Genomic DNA, 19,662 nt, shown 5'->3' with positions numbered 1-19,662 from the left:
TTGGCCTCAAAGAGGAAGTCTGCCCTCAAACCCAGATAAGATCTTTGCGACATACAGCTTGACCGTGGCAATAGTAGTGATCATTTCGTCATTTCTGAAAAATAGTAATAAGTCACGGAAGCAAGTAAAAGGTTCAGTCTTACACGACTGGCATCTTATGACCGGACTTTTTCTTAGAAGGTAATGCCTTTATCCCCACGCTTTTAATCTAGATGAAATAATCATTCAGCAAAAGAAAATGTCATCTAATTTTTAGTGGTGGTTCTCCTTTTTTTTTTTTTTTCTGTTCTGTTTAATTTTATTCGGTGGGGGAAGGGTTGTATTTTGAGTGGCTGCATTTAGTTGGTAGCTTTTGTGGCAATCAGTAAGATTTTCCCCCCTCCGCTGGCAAAATGTGGAAAAGTAGATATCAAGCTGTTTCTATTTTAAATTATGCTCTGTCAAATGTTTGGAGTGTTGTTTTCAAATGGAAATGTGTTTCCTGCTTTTCTTGGCCTGGATCTGTAAGTAGTTATTTTCTTGCAGCACTGTGTGTGACGGTTTTGTCTTTCAGAGTGGGGTGGCCCAAAATATTTTAAAGGTGGCTCCAGTGACATTACTTTGGGATGGTGGTAAATTCAGAGCCATTCCTGTGAAGGTTAAGGTTTTACAGAATCCTACGATCCTCTCGTCTCTCATCTCCCCAGTGGTAAGTTTGGAATAAATTCCTAGGGGATCAGAGTCTTTTCAGCGCAGACACATATTTCAATATTTCAAAAATACTCTATACTAAATATTTTATGGTGCTTTACAAAGAGCACGTTGACTTTTAAATTAGAAAAGGAGCGAAAAGTGCTAGAAACATTGTTGCCACGGAAGATTCTGCTGCGGGTGGTGGGCTCCCTATTTCTCGAGTCTTGGTGTTCTCACCAAATTTCCCTGTTGACACTTTTGTTATGATCCGGGTTACATTATTTGGTCGATGGTAAGGCATTTAATGTTGTGGCTGTTGTAACTGGTACATGGCAATGAGGTGTCCTTCTTCCGACCCTCTCCATGTTCAAGGACTTGGAAATTAATTCACTTTTGAAAGGTGAACAATTAAACACAAATAATTGATGACATTTGTGGCCTAAATCAATTACCTTTAAATACAGCAGGGATGAGAAGAGCCAAAAATTCTTATCAGAATTTTTGTGCCTAAATATGAAGTAGAATTGTGGTCTCCTAAAATTGTTTTATTATTTTATTTAATTTGTAAATTATTTATAAAAGTAGAAACCATGTCATCAGCGAAGGAACTGGTTAAGCACACTATAGGATGTAACTATAACAGAAAAACCTATTACCACTAAAAATGCCTATAGAAAGTCTTAAGTGGCATGGGAGGGGTATTTATGACTAAAAAAACTCAGTAAAAATAACAACAAAAGATATGAAGAATGCTCGACCAAATACATTAGACTTATATGATGTTCAATCTTAAAGTCATCCATTCATCTTCTCCCATACTTAGTTTAAGTCAATGGTTACCAAGAAAAACTGTGGTTTTAACTGGCTTTCTTGTACGTTCTGATAGAACGCGCTGGTGACACCAACATGTTCCTTATGTCATTTCAGTTTATACATCAGTCTCCTGTGAGTTAACTTGCTGTGAGTCAGTTCTGGACCAATCAGTCTATTCCTGGTGCCCTGCTAAGATTACATTTCTGGACGTGCACAGCTGAGGACTGGTAACCATACCATGTGAAGTCTGTGACCCCTGACCTCACTAGAACACCCACCATGACTTGCGTCTCTCTTGTCATTACTGCTCTGATATTAAAATCACACTGTCAGAGTTTTCCCCTTTGTTAACCTTTCCTTTCCGGGCTTTCTAAGAGGAATGTTTTTTTATTCTTAGGGGAAGACGGCATGGGAGGAGGCCATTCTGCATCTGAATGCAAGAATGGTAAGTCCAGGGCTGACACAGTTACCTGCCCCACTACTGAGTTAATATGGACTGAAGAGCTGGGATGGGACATCACATTGGATTCTGCAGTTGGGAGAATGAAATTTTACCTTGATGCAGACTCTAACGCCCAGAAGAGAGGAAAAGGGAACCAGCGAGAACAATCTGATCCTCTCAGTTTGAGTCAAGTGTGTCTCTGTGCTCAGTGCCAGACCAGCTGGTTAGCTTATGACCTTACACTTCCCTTCCCTTACTGGCCCCCTGTTTATGGTGCAGGCATTAATGCCCTGCTGCTCCCTTTGGCTACTCACTGTTAAAAGCTGCCCTGCAAACAAAGGAACAAACTAAAATAGGTAGCAGTTTACAAGGCCAAGTTCCTCCAAACATTGGGAAATGCTAGTTCTGGGTTTCACTTTTGGTTCTTTACTCCCTTGCCTTGAGATTGGTGGCTTAAGTCCCAGGGAGCATATCTTCCGAGGGGGCCTATTAAATCTTTAAGGGAGCCCGTGGGAGACATTTGTTTGTTTGTCAAAGGGGCTACAAAAACACTAGACTCCTCTTTCCTTGGCTTAGCTGATTATTTTTTGAGTTCCAACTCTAATTTTCTTTTTTTTTAAATTTTTAATGTTTTTATTTATTTCTGAGAGAGAGAGACAGCGTGTGCAGGGGAGGGGCAGAGAGAGAGGGAGACACAGAATCCGAAGCAGGCTCCAGGCTCTGAGCTAGCTGTCAGCACAGAGCCTGACACGGGGCTCGAACCCACAAACCATGAGCTCATGACCTGAGCCGAAGTCGGACGCTCAACTGACTGAGCCACCCAGGTGCCCAACTCTGATTTTCACATGAAAGGATCCAGGATCTAGGAAACACTGTTCTCTCCCCCTTTTTTTTTTTTTAATGTCTATTTATTTTTGAGAGACAGAGAGAACATGAGCAGGAGAGGGGCAGAGAGAGAGGGAGACACAGAATCCCAAGCAGGCTCTGTGCTCAGCCAGAAGCGGGGCTTGAACTCCTGGACCGTGAGATGAAACCAAGAGTCGACACTTCACAGACTGGGCTGCTCAGGCGCCCCTCTCCTTTTGCAGAGTGTGCACCCCCCCCCATCAGTTATTTCCATGGGCTGCTTGGACAGGGTGGGGCGCCTGGGGACACTTAAGCTGGAAGAATTCATGAGACGCGACAGGTGCATTAATCCCCTTCCTGGTCTCTCACAGACGGACAAAGCCACACAGTAGCCCCAACACCTACGTCCTCCTTCTGGGAGGGCACCAAGTAAGTGCTCCACCCATCTCGTCTCGTGCCCCATGGCCCTGACTTTTGTGTTGGCAGCTTAGGAGGGTAACAGGAGGGACTTAAGAGGGCGGTCTGGGGAAAGGGGGCCAGAAACAGGTGAAGAACTGAATGGTTTTTTATGTTCAGAGTGTGCTGCTTAACGCCGGATTCCCCAGGGAGGGGAGACCGCTCAAGAGACCCATGAAGCCCCTCAGCTGATAGATAAAACCTGTTGTGCGGGGGTACCTATGAAGATTTGGGGGTGGGGGGGGAGAGCCCATGGTTTTCACTGAGGCCTCAAATAGTTCTGGAACCCAAAGCAAAAAGCTGAGTGAATGTCACCCAACAAACATGAAAGCTATTTCAGGGACTTCTGCGCAGGTGGGAAAGATGACCTCTGGCCTTCCGCAAAGGCCTTCAGAAAGTCCAGTGGTTTACTATCCCCCCCTTTGCCCACACAGCATACAGTACTTGCTCCTGGCCTTTTTTGCTGGGGTCCTGCTGACATTGCTGCTGTTGGCCCTTATCTTCTTCGTCATACGGAGCTGCAGGAAATGTAAGTGGCCTCTCAGAGACCGACTGCTCCTCTTGCTCAGTCCCTGAGAACAGAGTCAGCTCTGAGGGCGAGTAAAACCCAGGGAGCTCAGCCTGTCTGCAGGCTGAGGATCTGAACCCCCAAACTCCTCCCCCTGCCCTCCCACCCTCTACTTTTCCCACCTGTAACACCCACCCCTTCGCCCCAGCCCGCAGGGAAAGCCTTCCCATCCCTCCGGGCCCCGTTGCTGACACTTGTCCCTCTCTCTCCTGGCACCTGCGGCAGGTCACTCTAGTCTCGGGGCCCTGGATCCTCCCTTAGATCCTCACTCCGGCCAAGATCCTCCGGCCAAGGTAGGATGACCACGTTGTTTCCGGGCAAGTGCATCTTTGAAGGGTTCTTCTGATCTCTGGTCCTCTGTGACCACAGCTTCCAAATGGCTTCTAAAGAGACACCTTCCTCCAAATTGAACTCACTCATGCCTCCTCCTCTGGCCTCTGCAGCTCTCACCCCCGGAGGAAGCACTTACCTATGCCAGCATGACTTTCAAAGCTTCAGAAGGAAAGAGCAATCACCTGACTGAGAAACATCCTGCCGGCTTGGACACAGTTGTCTACTCTCAGATCAAAGTGACAAACTCAGCAGACCTTCTCAGTGAGGCTTGACGAGAGTCCCTCTTATCTCCGCTCCATCTTTATATGTCACTTTCCCTTTGGACAAATTTGGGACCACAGCTGGGCCAGACTATGGTTGGGAGTTGTTTTGGGTGTGATTGGGCAGTGTTAGAAGCATCCAGCGTGTTTGAAGACCAAGGGACCTTCCTTCCCTTGGCCTGAGAAAAGATTGCTGGCCCTGCTGCTTGGACTGACAGCCTGACAGACCCTGGAGGGCTGAGACTGCCTCCCTCGTCCCCTTCCTAAGTGTGTGGTGGTGCGGAGCTCAGGGCACAAAGGGTGTTCCGTTCACTCAGTGCCGCTGATCAGTTTGGGAGAGGTCACCCAGCTGGGCAAGCTAGCAAGAACTACAAATAAAAGCAACCCCCCTGCAAAGCTGGCCCCTCCTGCATTTGTCTGTCCCCATCACCTCCAGAGACCAGAACTCATGCAGAGCCAGAGAGCCTCACAGAGGTGACGGGACTCTAGATCAAGCTCAGGGTTGATGGGGACACCAGTCTCAAGCTCTGCACCTACTAGCTGCATTCTTTTGAGTAAGTGCGTTAAACTTTTTTTCTTTTAAATTTTTAAAAATGTTTGTTTATTTTTGAGGGGTTGGGGAGAGGGTGAGGCAGAGAGAGAGGGAGACACAGAATCTGAAGCAGGCACTAGGCTCTGAACTAGCTGTCAGCACAGAGCTAGACACGAGCCGAAAGATCCTGACCTGAGCCGAAGTCGGACACTTAACCGACTGAGCCACGCAGGCGCCCCAAGTGTGTTAAATTTTTTAAAGCTTCGACTGCTTCATCTTGAAAACAGAATAATACTTACCTCTTCGTGTGAGAATAAGTGAGATGTCATCTACTTAGGTACTTTGTACCTCCCAGAGTTTTACATAAATACAAGGCCGCTGTTGCGTAAAGCACTATTCAAGTCACCTCCCTGCTGTAGCATAAAAGATACGCTAAGCAATGTTACATGGGAACTGAAGATCAAATGTTAACTCCCCTAAATCCTAATGCATAATCCCATAGACAATTCCAGTAAACATACCAATAAGATTCTTTTTCACTCAGTGAGGTTACTCTAAAATTCTTGTACAGATATTAAACGAGAAAACAAATCCAGGAAAATCTATACAAAGAAGCAAATAAAGTGATGTGGGAAGGGGTGCCTGGGTGGCTCATTCGGTTAAGCTTCCGACTTCGGCCCAGGTCAGGATCTTTCGGCTCGTGTCTAGCATCGGGTTCTGTGCAGGCAGCTCAGAGCCTGGAGCCTCTTTCAGATTCTGTGTCTCCCTTTCTCTTTGCCCCTCCCCTGCTCATGCTCTATCTCTGTTTCAAAACAATAATTAAAAAGCTATAAAAAAATTTAAAAAACGTGATCTGGGAAGGCTACCCCTAACAGCTAACTAGAAGTATTGTTTTATCACGTATGACTTAATAAAACATGTTCATGGTTCATGAATAAACGAGTGCGATGGAATGAAAACACTAGATAAAGATCAAAATACATGAGGAAATTGAGAGTATGACATAGCTGGCATATCCAATCATTTGGGAGGAATTGGTTTATTCATAAATGGTGTTTAGACAGGTAGGTAGCCTTATGGATGAAAACAAGATCAGAATCCACACCTCCCTTCTTAAATCAAAATAAATTCCAGATACATCAAAAATTTAACTGTAAAAACATTATGAAAGTACTAGAAGAGGGGCACCTGGGTGGCTTGGTTGGTTGAGTGTCCGCCTCTTGATTTCCCAGCTCAAGACACCATTTCACAGTTCGTCAGATTGAGCCCTGCGTTGCGCTCTGTGCTGGCAGTGTGGAGCCTGCTTGGGATTCTCTCTCCGCCCCCCCCCCCCGCTCCTCCCCTGCTTGCACAGGGGTGCATGCTCTCTCTCTCAAAATAATAAAAATAAATAAAAAATTTTTAAAAATTAAATTAATAAATACATTTTTAAAAAAAGTACTAGAAGAATATAGGAGAATTTTAAAAACAGAATGGTGCACACTTCACGTGTATGACCTGAAGCCAATAAACCAGAAAAGACTGATTAACTGGAGTTACAAAATGCCATTCAAAATGAGAAGTTTGGAAAATATTTGCAAAGCACCATGTAACCAAAAGGCTAATTTTCTTAATATATTAAGAGTTCCTGTAAGTCAACAGGGAAGAAATCAGCAACTCAGTAGAAAATAAAGGACCAACGATAGGTCTGGGTTAGTCAGAGAAAAGGACATATGAATGGCTTCTAAACATATAAAGAGATACTCAAGTCTACTCATAATAAAAGAAAGAGTAATTAAAAACACAATTAGATATTTTCCATCAATGAGGTTAGCAACATCCAGAAAGTTTGCTAACAAACAGTTTGGGTAGGACTGTGGGGAAGCAAGACATGCATGCAATTGCTATGGAGGTAATTTGGCAAGAGCTAGTGACATTTTAAAATCTGTTGCTGAGAATTCTTCTCAAAGCTAGAACAAGCTATCTTAAAATTTGTATCGAACCACAAAAGACCCCAAATAGTCAAAGTAATATTGAAGAAGAAAACCAAAACAGGAGGCATCACCATCCCAGACTTTAGCCTCTACTACAAAGCTGTCATCATCAAGACAGTATGGTATTGGCACGAAAACAGACACATAGACCAATGGACTAGAAGAGAGAACCCAGAATAGGACCCACAAATATACACCCAACTAATCTTTGACAAGGCAGGAAAAGAGTATCCAATGGAAAAAAGACAGCCTCTTTAACAGATGGTGCTGGGAGAACTGGACAGCAACGTGCAGAAGAATGAAACTAGACCACTTTCTTACACCATGGACAAAAACAAACTCAAAATGGATAAAGGGCCTGAACATGAGACAGGAAACCATCAAAACCCTAGAGGAAATAGCAGGAAACAACCTCTTTGACCTCAGTCGCAGCAACTTCTTATTCGACACGTCTCCAAAGGCAAGGGAATCAAAGGCAGAAATGAACTATTGGGACCTTATCAAGATAAAAAGCTTCTGCACGGCAAAGGAAACAGTCAACACAACTAATGGTCAACCGACGGAATGGAAAAAGGTAGTTGCAAATGACACATCAGATAAAGGGCTAGTATCCAAAATCTGTAAGGAACTCGCCAAACTCCACACCCGAAAAACAAATAATCCAGTGAAGAAATGGGCAGAAGATGTGAACAGACACTTCTCCAAAGAGGACATCCAGATGGCCAACAGACACATGAAACGATGCTCAGCATCCCTTCTCATCAGGGAAATACAAATCAAAACCACACTGAGATACCACCTCACGCCAGTCAGAGTGGCTAAAGTGAACAAAGCAGGAGACTATAGATTCTGGAGAGGATGTGGAGAAATGGGCACCCTCCTACACAGCCCCTCTGGAAAAATTAACAAAATTTTTCATCAAAAAATTAACAAAAGAACTTCCCTATGACCCAGCAATAGCACTGCTAGGAATTTACCCAAGGGATACAGGAGTGCTGATGCATAGGGGCACATGCACCCCAATGTTCATAGCAGCACTCTCAACAATAGCCAAAACATGGAAAGAGCCTAAGTGTCCATCAGCTGATGAATGGATCAAGAAGATGTGGTTTATACTACATGGCAATGAGAAAGAATGAAATCTGGCCAATTGTAGCAACGTGCGTGGAACTGGAGGCTATAATGCTAAGTGAAATGAGTCAGGCAGAGAAAGACAGATACCATGTTTTCACTCATGTGGAACAGGAGAAACTTAACAGAAGATCATGGGGGAGGGGAAGGGGAAAAATAGTTAAGGAGAGGGAGGGAGGCAAACCATGAGAGACTCTTAAATACAGAGAACAAACTGAGGGCTGATGGGGGTGGGGGAGAGGGGAAAATGGGTGATGGGCATGGAGGAGGGCACTTGGGATGAGCACTGGTGTTGTATGGAAACCAATTTGACAATAAACTATGTTTAAAAAAAAATTTTAAAAATAGGGGCACCTGGGTGGCTCAGTAGGTTAAGCATCTGACTTCGGCTCAGGTCTGATCTCGCAGTTCATAAGCTTGAGCCCTGCATGGTGCTCTGTGCTAAACAACAGAGCCTGCTTGGGATTCTCTCTCTCTTCCCCCTGCCTTGCTGCCCCTCCCTCACTCTTTTCCTCGCTCTTACAATAAATAAGCTTTGAAAAATACATTAGGTAATATTTTAAGAAACTGAGGTAAGAAAATTAAAGTTTGAAGAAATTGGTTAATTTAGCCAATGTCTGGCATCTACTAGATGACAGACACCATTTAAGTCCAGTCCTCCAATTTCCGATTTTTGGCATTTTGCCTCCATGCCAAGTTGGCCCACCCAGAGGTAGAATGGCAGAGAAACTAGCAAGTCAGGTAACCTAATCGAGAGAGCATGTGCATTCTGAGATGGAGTAGTGGCTCCTGACAGCTGGATTTTTAAAATAAATGTTTATTTATTTTTAAGAAAGAGAGAGAGGGAAGGGCAGAGAGAAAGGGAGATGGAGGATCTGAAGCAGGTTCCATGGTGTTAGTGTAGAGAGCCTGATGCCGAGCTTGAACTTACAAACCGCGATCTCTAGAGGGCCAACTCCTCTCCGCATCCCCTGCTTTGACGTGGCACATCCTCCCCAGAGCTGGCCAGTAAGAGACAATGAGACCAGACTCTGAGAGGTTGGAAGGGTTGGACGACAGGGCAGTGTGACAACCTGCCCCCCACACGTGGATGCGAGGGACGAGGTCATGACCTGAGCCAAAGTTGAATGCTTAACCTACTGAGCCACCCAGGCACCCCCTGACGGCTGGATTTTGAGAAGGCAGTGGAAGAGGGGGTCCAGTGCGGGAGCAAACAAGCCGAGGAGAAAGATGGTTTGGGGACATAGTCCAGTGCAGAGGCCACAGCATGGCAGAGTGCCCAGCCCTGGGAAGGCAGTAGAGGCTCTTCTGTCGCTGGCTGTGGAGGGCACCTCAGGGAGGGCTCTCTGGCTGTCAGCCATTCCCAAACTCGGGGCTGACAGCAAACAACTCTATGGACCTTTGAAGCTAGAAGCCACATCAGCTTTCCAGTTAAGAGCCAGTGCTTTTTAAAAGGCTCCAAGAGGAGGGGTAAGCATTGTCCTGGGGCCACCCACTTGGACATGCAGTATCACATTAATTGCTCTTCCTTCTCTCTTCTTGAAACTTCCCGGGGCACCTGGGTGGCTCAGTCAGTTAAGCATCCGACTTCGCTCAGGTCATGATCTCACGGTTCGTGGATTCAAGCCCCGCGTCGGGCTCTGTGCTGACAGCTCAGAGCCTGGAGCCTGTTTTAGATTCTGTGTCTCCTTCTCTCTCTGACCCTCCCCTGCTCATGCTGTCTCTATCTCTCTCTCAAAAATAAAAAAAAATAAAATATATTAAAAAAAAAAGAAACTTCCCAATTTCAGTAGCAGAGCCCTGTGTTTACAAAATTTTGGGTTTTGTCTCCCTGTGGTGAAAACTAGTGTGCCCCTGGCCTTGCTGGAGGATGAAATGAACCATTAAATAATAGACCGTAGATTCAAAAGGTCAGTGCCAGGAACGGGAAGGAGAAAAAGGCTCTAGAACCTTAGTTCACGGAATCAGAACAAACCTGTAGGATTCTCCAGGGAAATGGCTCTCCAGATTCGTAAGTATACATCTTCCAAGACAATGATAGATGTCTTCATCTGTCGTGGAAGATTGATGCCTGCTGTCTTGGCTTATGCAGCAAGATGGCCCCACGAGGCCCAGGCTGGATTGCTATTTGTAGAACCGGCGGGCTTGTGCTTGACCATGGTCACGGAGGAGGGCCTGGAGTTGTTTTGTAGCTGACGGAAAAGGCAACACTTTTGATGCTGTTTGCGCTGAGACTCTGGGAGGGAGGGGGTCTGGCCACAAGGAAACAGGGAGGATGGTGGGAATGGGATGGTCCCCGCACCCCTGCCCCTTCCCATCGGGCTGCTGGGTAGCTTTGAGCTTCCCACTGACAGAGGGGTTAGGGTGGAAGACCCCGTGAGAGCCTGGACCTAAATGTGCAGAGCATGTGCTGAATTGTGGCAAGAGTCAGTCTCCCTGCCCCAGCCCCACCCTGACCTCAGGGCTGAGTATCCTGAGCACTGACACTGGCCAGCACCCTACTGCAAGATATCAGAAAAGGTTTTTTTTTTTTTTTTTTTTTTTTTTTTAGGAGGGCAGCAGAGGCAGTGATGGGGAGCCCCTGGGAACCCCTTGAAATTGCAGGAAAAGTCTTTACATGGGAAGAGAGGGCGCAGACATGCAGGTGGTTGCTGAGAGCTTAGGTAATTCTGCCATCAATGACAGTACAGCCTCATTTGCACCCACAGCTGCCGATGCCTCGGTCTTATTTGTGTTTCCTGTTTTGATTGAATGTTTCACCCACCACACCTCGGTTTCTCATGAGTCAAGAGTGGCATTCATTCAGTCGGGTGGCAGTTTCCCACAGAGGACCATCTTTTCACCAAGAAGATCTGAGAAATGCTGATTTAGCCCGATGGGTGTGGACAGAATCTAATACCAATGCAGAAATAGATATTGCAATACTATACTTGAAACTTTTCCAGATATCCATTCCAATGATATCCCAGGAGAAGTTAGTCACATTAGTGTCCCATGAACAAGTTAGAGTTCATTCGACACTGGTGAGGAATTTATTGGCGAACCAATAAAACACAAGGGGTCTCCTGGTCCCCTGACCAAGATGCTGCCCCCTCTTCACCTGGAAGCTAGCCGGGGGTGTGGGAACTAAGATCTTGAGATGTTATTGACCGTGGCCGCAGCCTTGCTCAGGCATGGGCTAGCACAGCTCCTGTGGCTAATGCTGTTCTCACCTAACTGCAAGCCATTGCTGGCAAGCTAGGGGGTCCTTCAGAACACCTGAGAGATCACAATCCATCCCCAAGATGTGGACCCTTTGTCATGGTGACTCCATGGTAGCATCACTTTATTTATAAACTAAATGAAAGAAATCCTCAGTCATGTCTGTTCAGAATGAACCATTTTCTTTGGAATCAGGACACCTGAGCGGAGCTACAAAGAGTTGTCTACTTTGGGGGTAACACACAAAGGAGAACTGTTGCCTACCTCTGCCTATTGTTTTCTGCAGTAGAAATTGCTAACTCTCTTGTGGTGGCTTTACGGGGCCTAAACACCAAAGTTTATCGTCAGGGCAGAAGTTAGCTGTCATTGCTTCGAAGCCCATCAGTCAGTCAGTTGGGAAGCTTGGTACATGGGGCCTCCATTCACCTCCCACCAAGCTTCGGTGATATATGCAACGGGACCCGTTCAGAGCCCAGGAATGTCAGAGTCAGGAGGGCCTTTGCTTCCGGCTGCCATGTTTCAACTGCTGGGGTGAAAACAGGCTGCACTCTCCTGGCTACAAAGGAATGGGGTTGGACTCTGGTGCCGCAACTTCCACAACACCATGTGCTTCTCCTGTAGAGTCCTTATGCTAGTGGGCAGATTTTTCATCTGTGTGATAGTTTGTCTCCCTCCCACTCTGTCTTATAAGTGACACGAAGACAGATGCTATGTCTTTGGCTCGTCTTTCTATCCCCGGCATCTAGCACGGTCCTTGTGTATTGAAAGAATGAGTGAATGTATGAATTAAAAGCTCCTGGGGAGTATGAGAATGGGGTCCTCAATCTCTAGAGAAGAAAACAGGCCCAGAGAAGCGACAAGTTACCCAAGATCATGTCTTAAAGAAGTGACCATGGTCTTTGCAAAAACCTAGAGTACAATTGTGTCCCAAAGGGAGTGGTCTTGGGTACAACTGAGAAAGATGTTGCTTCGTCTATAGTCCCCACGTCCATGGTTCCCAAAGCTCGAAGAGGACCATTGATTTCTTAGGGCTCCTGCTTCACATGGGGCCAAATTATCACAGGGAGGATGTGAGACCTCACAGCCTCAGCTGTGAATCTCAGATTCCTCCGGCGTTACCCTGTGTTTCCTCAGCAGGGATTGCCATGCATGCATGTGTGAGTGTGTGTGTGTGTGTGTGTGTGCGTGCGCGCACATGTGCGTGTGTTTTCTGTCATTCTCTGAAATGTTCTTCAGCCCTCCCACACCCACGGGAGGTGGGAGTCTGTTTTGTAGCTATGCCTACAGTCTCTCCACTGCCCAAGGTACTTCTGTGGCTTCTGAGCATAAAAATAGAATAAATAAAATAAAAATTTTAAAAACTCTACTGGCCAAGCACTGGCACCCGTATACGACGTTCTTTCTAGCCTGTATCCACTTGAAGGGTTAGCAGAATCACCACATGGTTGTCTTAAGGATTTTGGTTTTTCTGATGCTGCCCCAAAGGAAAGGTGGACAGGTCCACACAGTCTCTGCTGAAGAGACTTCCTGTTCTCTGTTTAGGAAGGGAGATCTCTAAAGATCAGGGGGCTGTGGGGCCCAGGGCCCAGGAAGAACCAAGGAAGGAACTCACCAGAGGTGTGGGGACCACAGAAGAAACTTGACTGGTTTTCTGGCTTCTAGCTATGCCGGTACCTGTAATTGCCCCAGGGCAGAAGGAGGCACAAAGCTTAAGAGCCATTCCTCCCTTGGCTTAAGACTACAGTTGAGGCCAATGGCCTGTGCTCTCCTGCTCCTGACACTTCTCAAGGAGACTTTTCTGTCTGCTTATCCAGTGGCCCCAGAGGTCCTTCGATAAGTCCCTCTAGGCGAACAAAAACTTTCAATCAAAGAGTAAGGCCGCCTCCCAAGCCTGCGTGCCGGGACCTTGCACACATGGGGACCCACGCCTTTGTCACCGTGAAGCAGAATCTACCCCTGCCTGTGGGCTGACTGCATTGACCTTCATGGTTCCGGGCAACAGAGGAGGGACACATTCACTCACGTGAAAGCTGTTCTGTGGCCCCTTTCATTTCACCTAATCCCCATCCCCAATGGCCCCACCCCCCGTCTATTCCTCTGGCTTCTCCTCCTCTTAGACAAATGGCTAGTTACAGAGATGACCCCCAAGCCTGTGATCAGTATGCAGATGATGAGAACCGACATCCTGGAAGGAATCACAGATTTCACGTTGATTAAAAAGAAACTACCTTTTGGTTCTGGGCTCAGCATCCCGTTTCCTGGGATCTGTGCCTCTGCCCCGCCCCTGCCCCCACCCAGGTCCAGTAGCTCCTGGCCATCATGTCCCTTCATGCCTGTTCGGACCCCAGGCTGGCGATCTGACCAAGCAGAGCTGAGCCCCTTCCTCAGAAAGGAACGTGGATCCAGAGCAGGAGCATCCAGGGTTTGGACTGGATGGTCTCTGGAACAGAGGAGACAGAAACTCTGGAGCTAGAAATGGCCACAGGAAAGGGCAGTGCAGAGAGAGAGACAGAGAGGAAACAAACACACATGAGAGCAGCAGATCAGAGACAAAGTCCCGAAGACACTCCAGACCATTTCTGGGGTGCCGCGTCCTGCCCTTCATGCACGCGACCCCACTCTCCCCTTAGGACGGATCTGCCTTTTCAATTAACATCAGGAGAGGGACTTTTCGCTACTTGCGTTCAAGAGTCCTAAACTGTACTTTTCTGAAAGAAACCACGCATCCACGTTGATGCTACCTAGTTCAGGCGGAGAACCAACACGCAGCTGAAGGGCAGCAGGTGCAAATCAATCGCCACACTGTTGTCCTTGTCCCTCTCACCCCCTAACGCCGGTCTGTTAGGGGTTCGACTCAAGGTCCGACTCCCCTGCAGGGATTGGCCTTGTGCACATTGGCTGCCCTGCAGCTCCCGCTCCTGTTACTGGAGAGAGGTCTGCAGCAGAAAGGGCGGGCGGAGGGTCAAGCGAGGCCAGTCCCCGGGCCTGCCCTTCGCCTTCTGCATCTCTGTGTCTCTGCCCGTCATTCAGTCCCCAGAGAATGAGTGTTCTGGGCAATGGCTGGGTGGAGCAGAGGCAACGAGTGTAGCTGAATAAAGGCGCCCTGTGCAGGGCAGAAGCCGGAAGGAACAAGTAGGGGCTGAAATCCAGCCCACCGTCTTACGCCCTGCCACTGGACGCCTGGAGGAAGGGCCACCTTTCCAGACATGCACAAAAGCCCTGGGTGGACTCGAAGTGGCCCATGGTTAGAGAGTCCCAGGCTGAAGGCGATGGTACCAGTGGCACAAGGGGGCCAGTCGAGTCTTTAAGGAATGGAGCGACAGGTGGCATCATTGCCACACTGTGCTCCTGGCAGCCACCGAAACCCAGTGGGGGAAGTTCGGCCACGGCCACGCACATTGCCTTCTCTGGCAAATCTAGTCCGGGAGGAGCTCGGGTCTGTGTTTCACTGAAACTGAGGAGCACATTTAGGTGAGACCTCTTTCATCCCAAGCCCGAAACAATGCAGGAGAAACATTTTAGGTGTGAAGGCTGTTGCACATTCAGTAAGATGCTTATTAGACAAATTGCTAGTTGGGTCAAGTATGAGCAAGACTGCCTTTCTAGCAGCAGGAGGCTTCCTCTCGCTTCCCTTATGTCCTCGGTTTGTTTTCCCACCGGCCTTGTGTTCTGGATTATGATAGAAAGGCGTCCCTTCTAGAAATGGAAACACTGAGAAGCCATGGAAGGAAAAAGAGAAAGGCGAGAGCTTTCCATAAGCTCTTTGCCTGAGTAGATGTACAAAGAGGTTTGCAACATTTCACAGAGGAATTCTGGTGAGCATCGAGAGCTGGGTCCAGCCCGGGCCGGCTTCGACAGACCCCTGCTACAGGCTCCGGTTCAACCTACGCCCACCCAACAGCCTCCCGGTGTAAACTGCCCTCCTGACCAGTTTGGCCATGATAGTTACCCCTGTCGATTATGCAACTATTTCAGCAGACAGTCTTTGAAGGTGCTCATCCAGACACCCAGCTCATTTTACACAGCCTCGCTCACCTCTCAAGAAACAGATCTTTAAGATTCTAGGCCTGCTAGGTTGGCCACAGGGCACAGACGTGTAGTGACAACCTCTGAGCCTTTTCTGGCCAGCAACACAGAGCTCTCCCACCCGTCAGCCCCCATGAGCCTCTCGAAATTGCCAGGAGCCAGCTCGCTGTGAGGGAAGGGTTCCAAGAGCACCCCTGAGCCCACACACCCTCCTCTTGCCCAAATTCCAAGTTAATCCCCAGCACCATCAGCACCCACCCTACTTTGGAGAAAAGGCGATGCCAGGTTACCCCAAAGAACCCAGGGGGAGCCTGACTCGGTGCTCCCTGGCCCCGGTGAGTCTGTGCCACACCAATGAACACCCATGACTGCGGGCTACCCCTGATTAGACCCCTGGCCTCCCTACCTTTCCCAGACCAAAAATCACTGGCGAGACATCTTCTGTTGTCAGTTGCTACCAGCTCTGTAAAATCTATGTGGTCCCTGGCAAAGCCCCACAGGATGCCACACCAGTGCCAGCCCGTATCCTCCTGGTCGGGCAGGACACAGTGATGGTGCGCTGGCTTCCTGTGTCCTTCAGGGCCACGTGGTCAGGACTGTTGGGTGTGAAAGCAGTGATGGTGCAGAAGTCCCAGAAATAGCCTCGGTACCAGAATTTGGGGTCGTCCTTCTCGTGGGTGTTGTGCTCGCAGATGGCAGAAGCTGTGTCCAGCACAAAGCTTTCCTTGGCCTTTTCGTCCATGACCATGGCATCTATCGAAACACACGTGAGTGTGCAGGCACACGTGTGTGCACACGCACGCACACACACATACACGCCCCACCATTTTTTAAAACATGTTGCAGCAACTGACATTCTGGAGCAAAATCAGTTAAAGCATTGGAGGCCGATTTTTTCTTTTGCCAGTTCTGAGTTAGTGACTGTTATGGCGGAAAGATGTCCCCCTAAAACTCACACGTTGAAGTGTTAACCTCTAGTGCCTCAGAATGTGACGGATTGAGCCGTTAAGGAGGTAATTAAGTTAAAATGGCATCATTAGAATGAGCCCTAATGCAACCTGACTGGTGTCCTTACGAAAAAGGAGTTTAGGGGGTGCCTGGATGGCTCAGTCGGTTGAGCGTCCGACTTCAGCTCAGGTCATGATCTCACGGTTCATGGGTTCAAGCCCTGTGTCAGGTTCCCTGCTGACAGCTGGGAGCCTGGAACCTGTTTCGGATTCTGTATCTCCCTCTCTCTCTCTGCCCCTTCCCCACTTGCACTCTGTCTCTTTCTCTCTCTCAAAAAAAAAAAAAAAAAAGAAAAGAAAACATTAAAAATTTTTAAAGAAAAAGGAGTTTAGGACACAGAAAACAGGCCGAGGGACAGTCCCTGGCAGGACACAGGGAGAAGGCAGCCCTCTGCCAGTCAAGGAGAGCCGTGTCCGCAGAAAACAAAGCTGCCCACATCTCGATCTTCGACTCTCCAGCCTCTGGAAATGTGAAGAAATCGATTCTGTGGCTTCGGCCAGCCCATCCGTGGCGTCTGTTACGGCGGGACTGGCAAGCTTGTGCAGCAGCCCTGGAGAAGTTTTGTTCCCTGGCTGGAGGGGGGGCACCAAACATGGATCTCGTGCAAGAAGGTAGAAGGCCTCTCACCGTCTCTTGTTGGGGGGCTCGAGGAGCCCAAGGCTCACTGTTAGCAGATCCTCTGCTCCCCCGCCCCCCAGCCCCCCACTCCGCTGTGGACCCTCAGGAAGAAAGTGAGAAGGTTCAGAGGCTTCTGCTGGCTGCAGCGGGCTGGGGACAGAGGGGGTCCCATTCTGTCCTTAGGAGCCGAGAACCTCCTGTTCCCTCCGGACAAGACCTGCGCGGGCAGCTCTGCACGTTGTGTGGCGAGGAGGTCATGCGCACCGTGTCCCCCTAGCAGGTGGCTGGGGTGGGGGGTATCTGAACAAGGAGCAGAGATGGGAGCAGGGGCCCCTCTCTGTCAGCTAGGCCCCCCTCGGATGCTGCCTGAGACCAGCCCGCATGGCAGGCCCACGTTGCTGATGTGAACTGATGTGACTTGATGTTTTGTTCTCCTACCAACCTCACAAGGAAGATGGGGCGATGCCCAGCTTACAGGCCCAGACGCTGACCCAGGGAGAGGCACGACAGCTGTCAAGGTCAGCGCGCCAGGGGGTGGGGGCAGCAGAGCCAAGGCTGGTTCCCCGAGTCCCAGCCGAGGGATGTAGCCCGGAGACAGCCTGGAGGAGGTTCCTGTGACACTCATCTCTAAACCTGAAACCAGGGTGGAGCTCACCACTTCCACCCGAGCCCCTCACCGGGAATACTTAGTTCATCTTTTCGGAGTCCACTCCAAAAGGCATTCTCATTTTATGGGCTTCTGCTGGGCTGGCGGAATATCTTAGCTCAGGACAGTCCCATTTCACCAAAACAAAACAGCACATTAAAAAAAAAAAAAAAGTGACTCCCCGGGGCGCCTGGGTGGGTCATTCCGTTGAGCTGAGCGTCAGGTCTCAGCTCAGGTCATGATCTCTCAGTTCGTGAGTTCGAGCCCCACATTGGGCTCTATGCTGACAGCTCAGAGCCTGGAGCCTGCTTTGAATTCTGTGTCTCCCTCTCTCTCCGCCCCTGCCCTGCTCACACTCTGCCTCTCTCTGTCTCTCAAAAAACAAACATATAAAAATTATTTTTAAAAATGCAATTCCCTATAAACCCTCAGTGGATTTGCTAAGCAGTGGCCTTGAGAAAGAAAAAGGGATGAGGGGAGCAGTGGGGAGGAGAAGAAAGGGAAAAGAGAGGAAAAGAAGTTTTTTTTTTCCTGAAACTCAGAAAAAGATGAGGCTACTGCTCCTTTTCTGACACCAAATGACCCAGGACAGGCTGCTGCTTTGTTTTGAGGGAAGTGGTCCCTTTAAATCAAATTTCCCAAAACAGTAGATGTTAAGTGTTACTACAGCAACGGACTACAGGTTGTTTATAAATTGTGGAGCAGCCTGTGTTTGGGACTGAAAACTCACCAGCACTTCCCTCAAGGGTCCAACCGGCAGTGGTGGTTTCTGGTCAGCAGAGGGCAACAGGGTCACCAGAAAATTCCACACTAAACCTGGGGCCTCACCCTAAAGGGGCATTTTAACTATGCACAAGAATTAATTCTGAAGGGAAAGCCTTAAATCAAACAAGGGGATCCCTTTAAGGGGGAAAATTTGTGGAAGTTTGGGGGCTGGCACTTGGATTTTTATTAAAATTTTTAAAAATCTTTATTTATTTTTGAAAGTGAGACACAGACAGACAGCATGAGCAGGGGAGAGGCAGACACAGAATCTGAAACAGGCTGACAGCTCAGAGCCTGACATGGGGCTCAAACTCAGAAACCGTGAGATCATGACTTGAGCCGAAGTCGGACGCTTAACCAACTGAGCTACCAGGCACCCCTCGGATTTTTAAAGAAAATAGATCCCCAAATGTTGAAGGGGAGGCTGCTGGGATGAAGGTATCCTCCCACACTTCCAGGGACAGTGGAGTCCAGGTCTGGTCATTGCCTTTAAGATAGATTGTGGGCAGTGCAGGGAAGTGGGTGGGTGGGTGACCAACTCAGTTTGTCATCAGTAGGAAAGTAGACACAAGTTTTTCAGCTTCCCAGAGAGTGTTCTTCTTCCTGGGGTGATGGGGAGGGACCTTTACTGAAATGAAATGTTAACTAGATAAATATGGTTATCGTGCCCTGGCCTTAGACTGTGGTCAGGATAAACTTTCAGAATCAGCTAAGAACTAATAAAAAAAAAAAAAAAAAAAACCATCTTCAGTACACTTATCCTCTTTGAAGTGGATTAATTGAAATCCCATCTTACTGCTCTCATCAAGTTTATATATTCATTGTTTACAGAAAGCCCGCAACTGCAAATGTGCATAGGCCAACCCAGAGACGCGCCCTTGAATCTCCGGAGCCACGCTCAGTGCTTGCAGGATGCAGCTGGAGCTCTATCCCTGCCTGGTGTCCTGATTAATTAGAGATCAGCAATGGTACCTAAGGCAAAAGTCCCCAAACACGGCAGTGCTCGAGCATACAAACCCTAATTTGTATCCATGTGTCTGCTAATCGTACATTAGATGAACTTGAGAGTTTGGACTTTGGAGAGGTTACAATTCCCTCTTCGTGTATGAGGATAGGTGGTGAGGAGTTGGGTTCTCCCAAAAGGCAGGGCCGAGTTTAAATCCGGGCTCTGCTACTTGTTCACTGTTTGACTATAGACACGTTATTTAGCCTCTCTATTCCTCCATTTTTCTTCTGCACAGTGAAGATGGTAATAGTGGTGGCACCTACCCCAGAGAGTGTCAGGATCAAGGTATGCAAAGTACCTAGTGCATAGAAAGTGCTCACCAAATAATAGTTATCCTGTGTCTCTTTTTTGCCTCTTTTGCCTCTT

The 19,662-nt window shown here is 48.1% G+C and overlaps 2 protein-coding genes across 2 annotated transcripts; one reads left to right on the top strand and one right to left on the bottom strand.

Moving 5' to 3' along the window:
- The first annotated feature begins 90 nt into the window (after positions 1 to 90).
- Positions 91 to 4,786, top strand: CUNH1orf162 (chromosome unknown C1orf162 homolog). The gene is made up of 8 exons (XM_039221635.1): positions 91 to 180; positions 554 to 688; positions 1,600 to 1,712; positions 1,883 to 1,930; positions 3,145 to 3,202; positions 3,664 to 3,758; positions 4,023 to 4,090; positions 4,241 to 4,786. The coding sequence occupies exons 4-8, from the start codon at positions 1,894 to 1,896 to the stop codon at positions 4,400 to 4,402; spliced, it is 420 nt and encodes a 139-aa protein (XP_039077566.1). The 5' UTR covers positions 91 to 180; positions 554 to 688; positions 1,600 to 1,712; positions 1,883 to 1,893; the 3' UTR covers positions 4,403 to 4,786.
- An 8,825-nt stretch (positions 4,787 to 13,611) lies between these two features.
- LOC120223488 (transmembrane domain-containing protein TMIGD3-like) lies at positions 13,612 to 19,081 on the bottom strand. The gene is given in 5 exon segments (XM_039221659.1): positions 13,612 to 13,667; positions 15,660 to 15,785; positions 15,788 to 16,006; positions 17,513 to 17,536; positions 19,045 to 19,081. Coding segments are annotated over 5 exon segments (462 nt in total).
- Between the last annotated feature and the right edge of the window lie 581 nt (positions 19,082 to 19,662).

The sequence above is a fragment of the Hyaena hyaena genome, unplaced genomic scaffold, assembly GCF_003009895.1.
Source record: "Hyaena hyaena isolate Hyena2069 unplaced genomic scaffold, ASM300989v1 scaffold_993, whole genome shotgun sequence".
NCBI classification, from domain to species: domain Eukaryota; kingdom Metazoa; phylum Chordata; class Mammalia; order Carnivora; family Hyaenidae; genus Hyaena; species Hyaena hyaena.
Note: the sequence above shows the minus strand (reverse complement) of the source record. Positions and strands in the feature narration are given on the sequence as shown.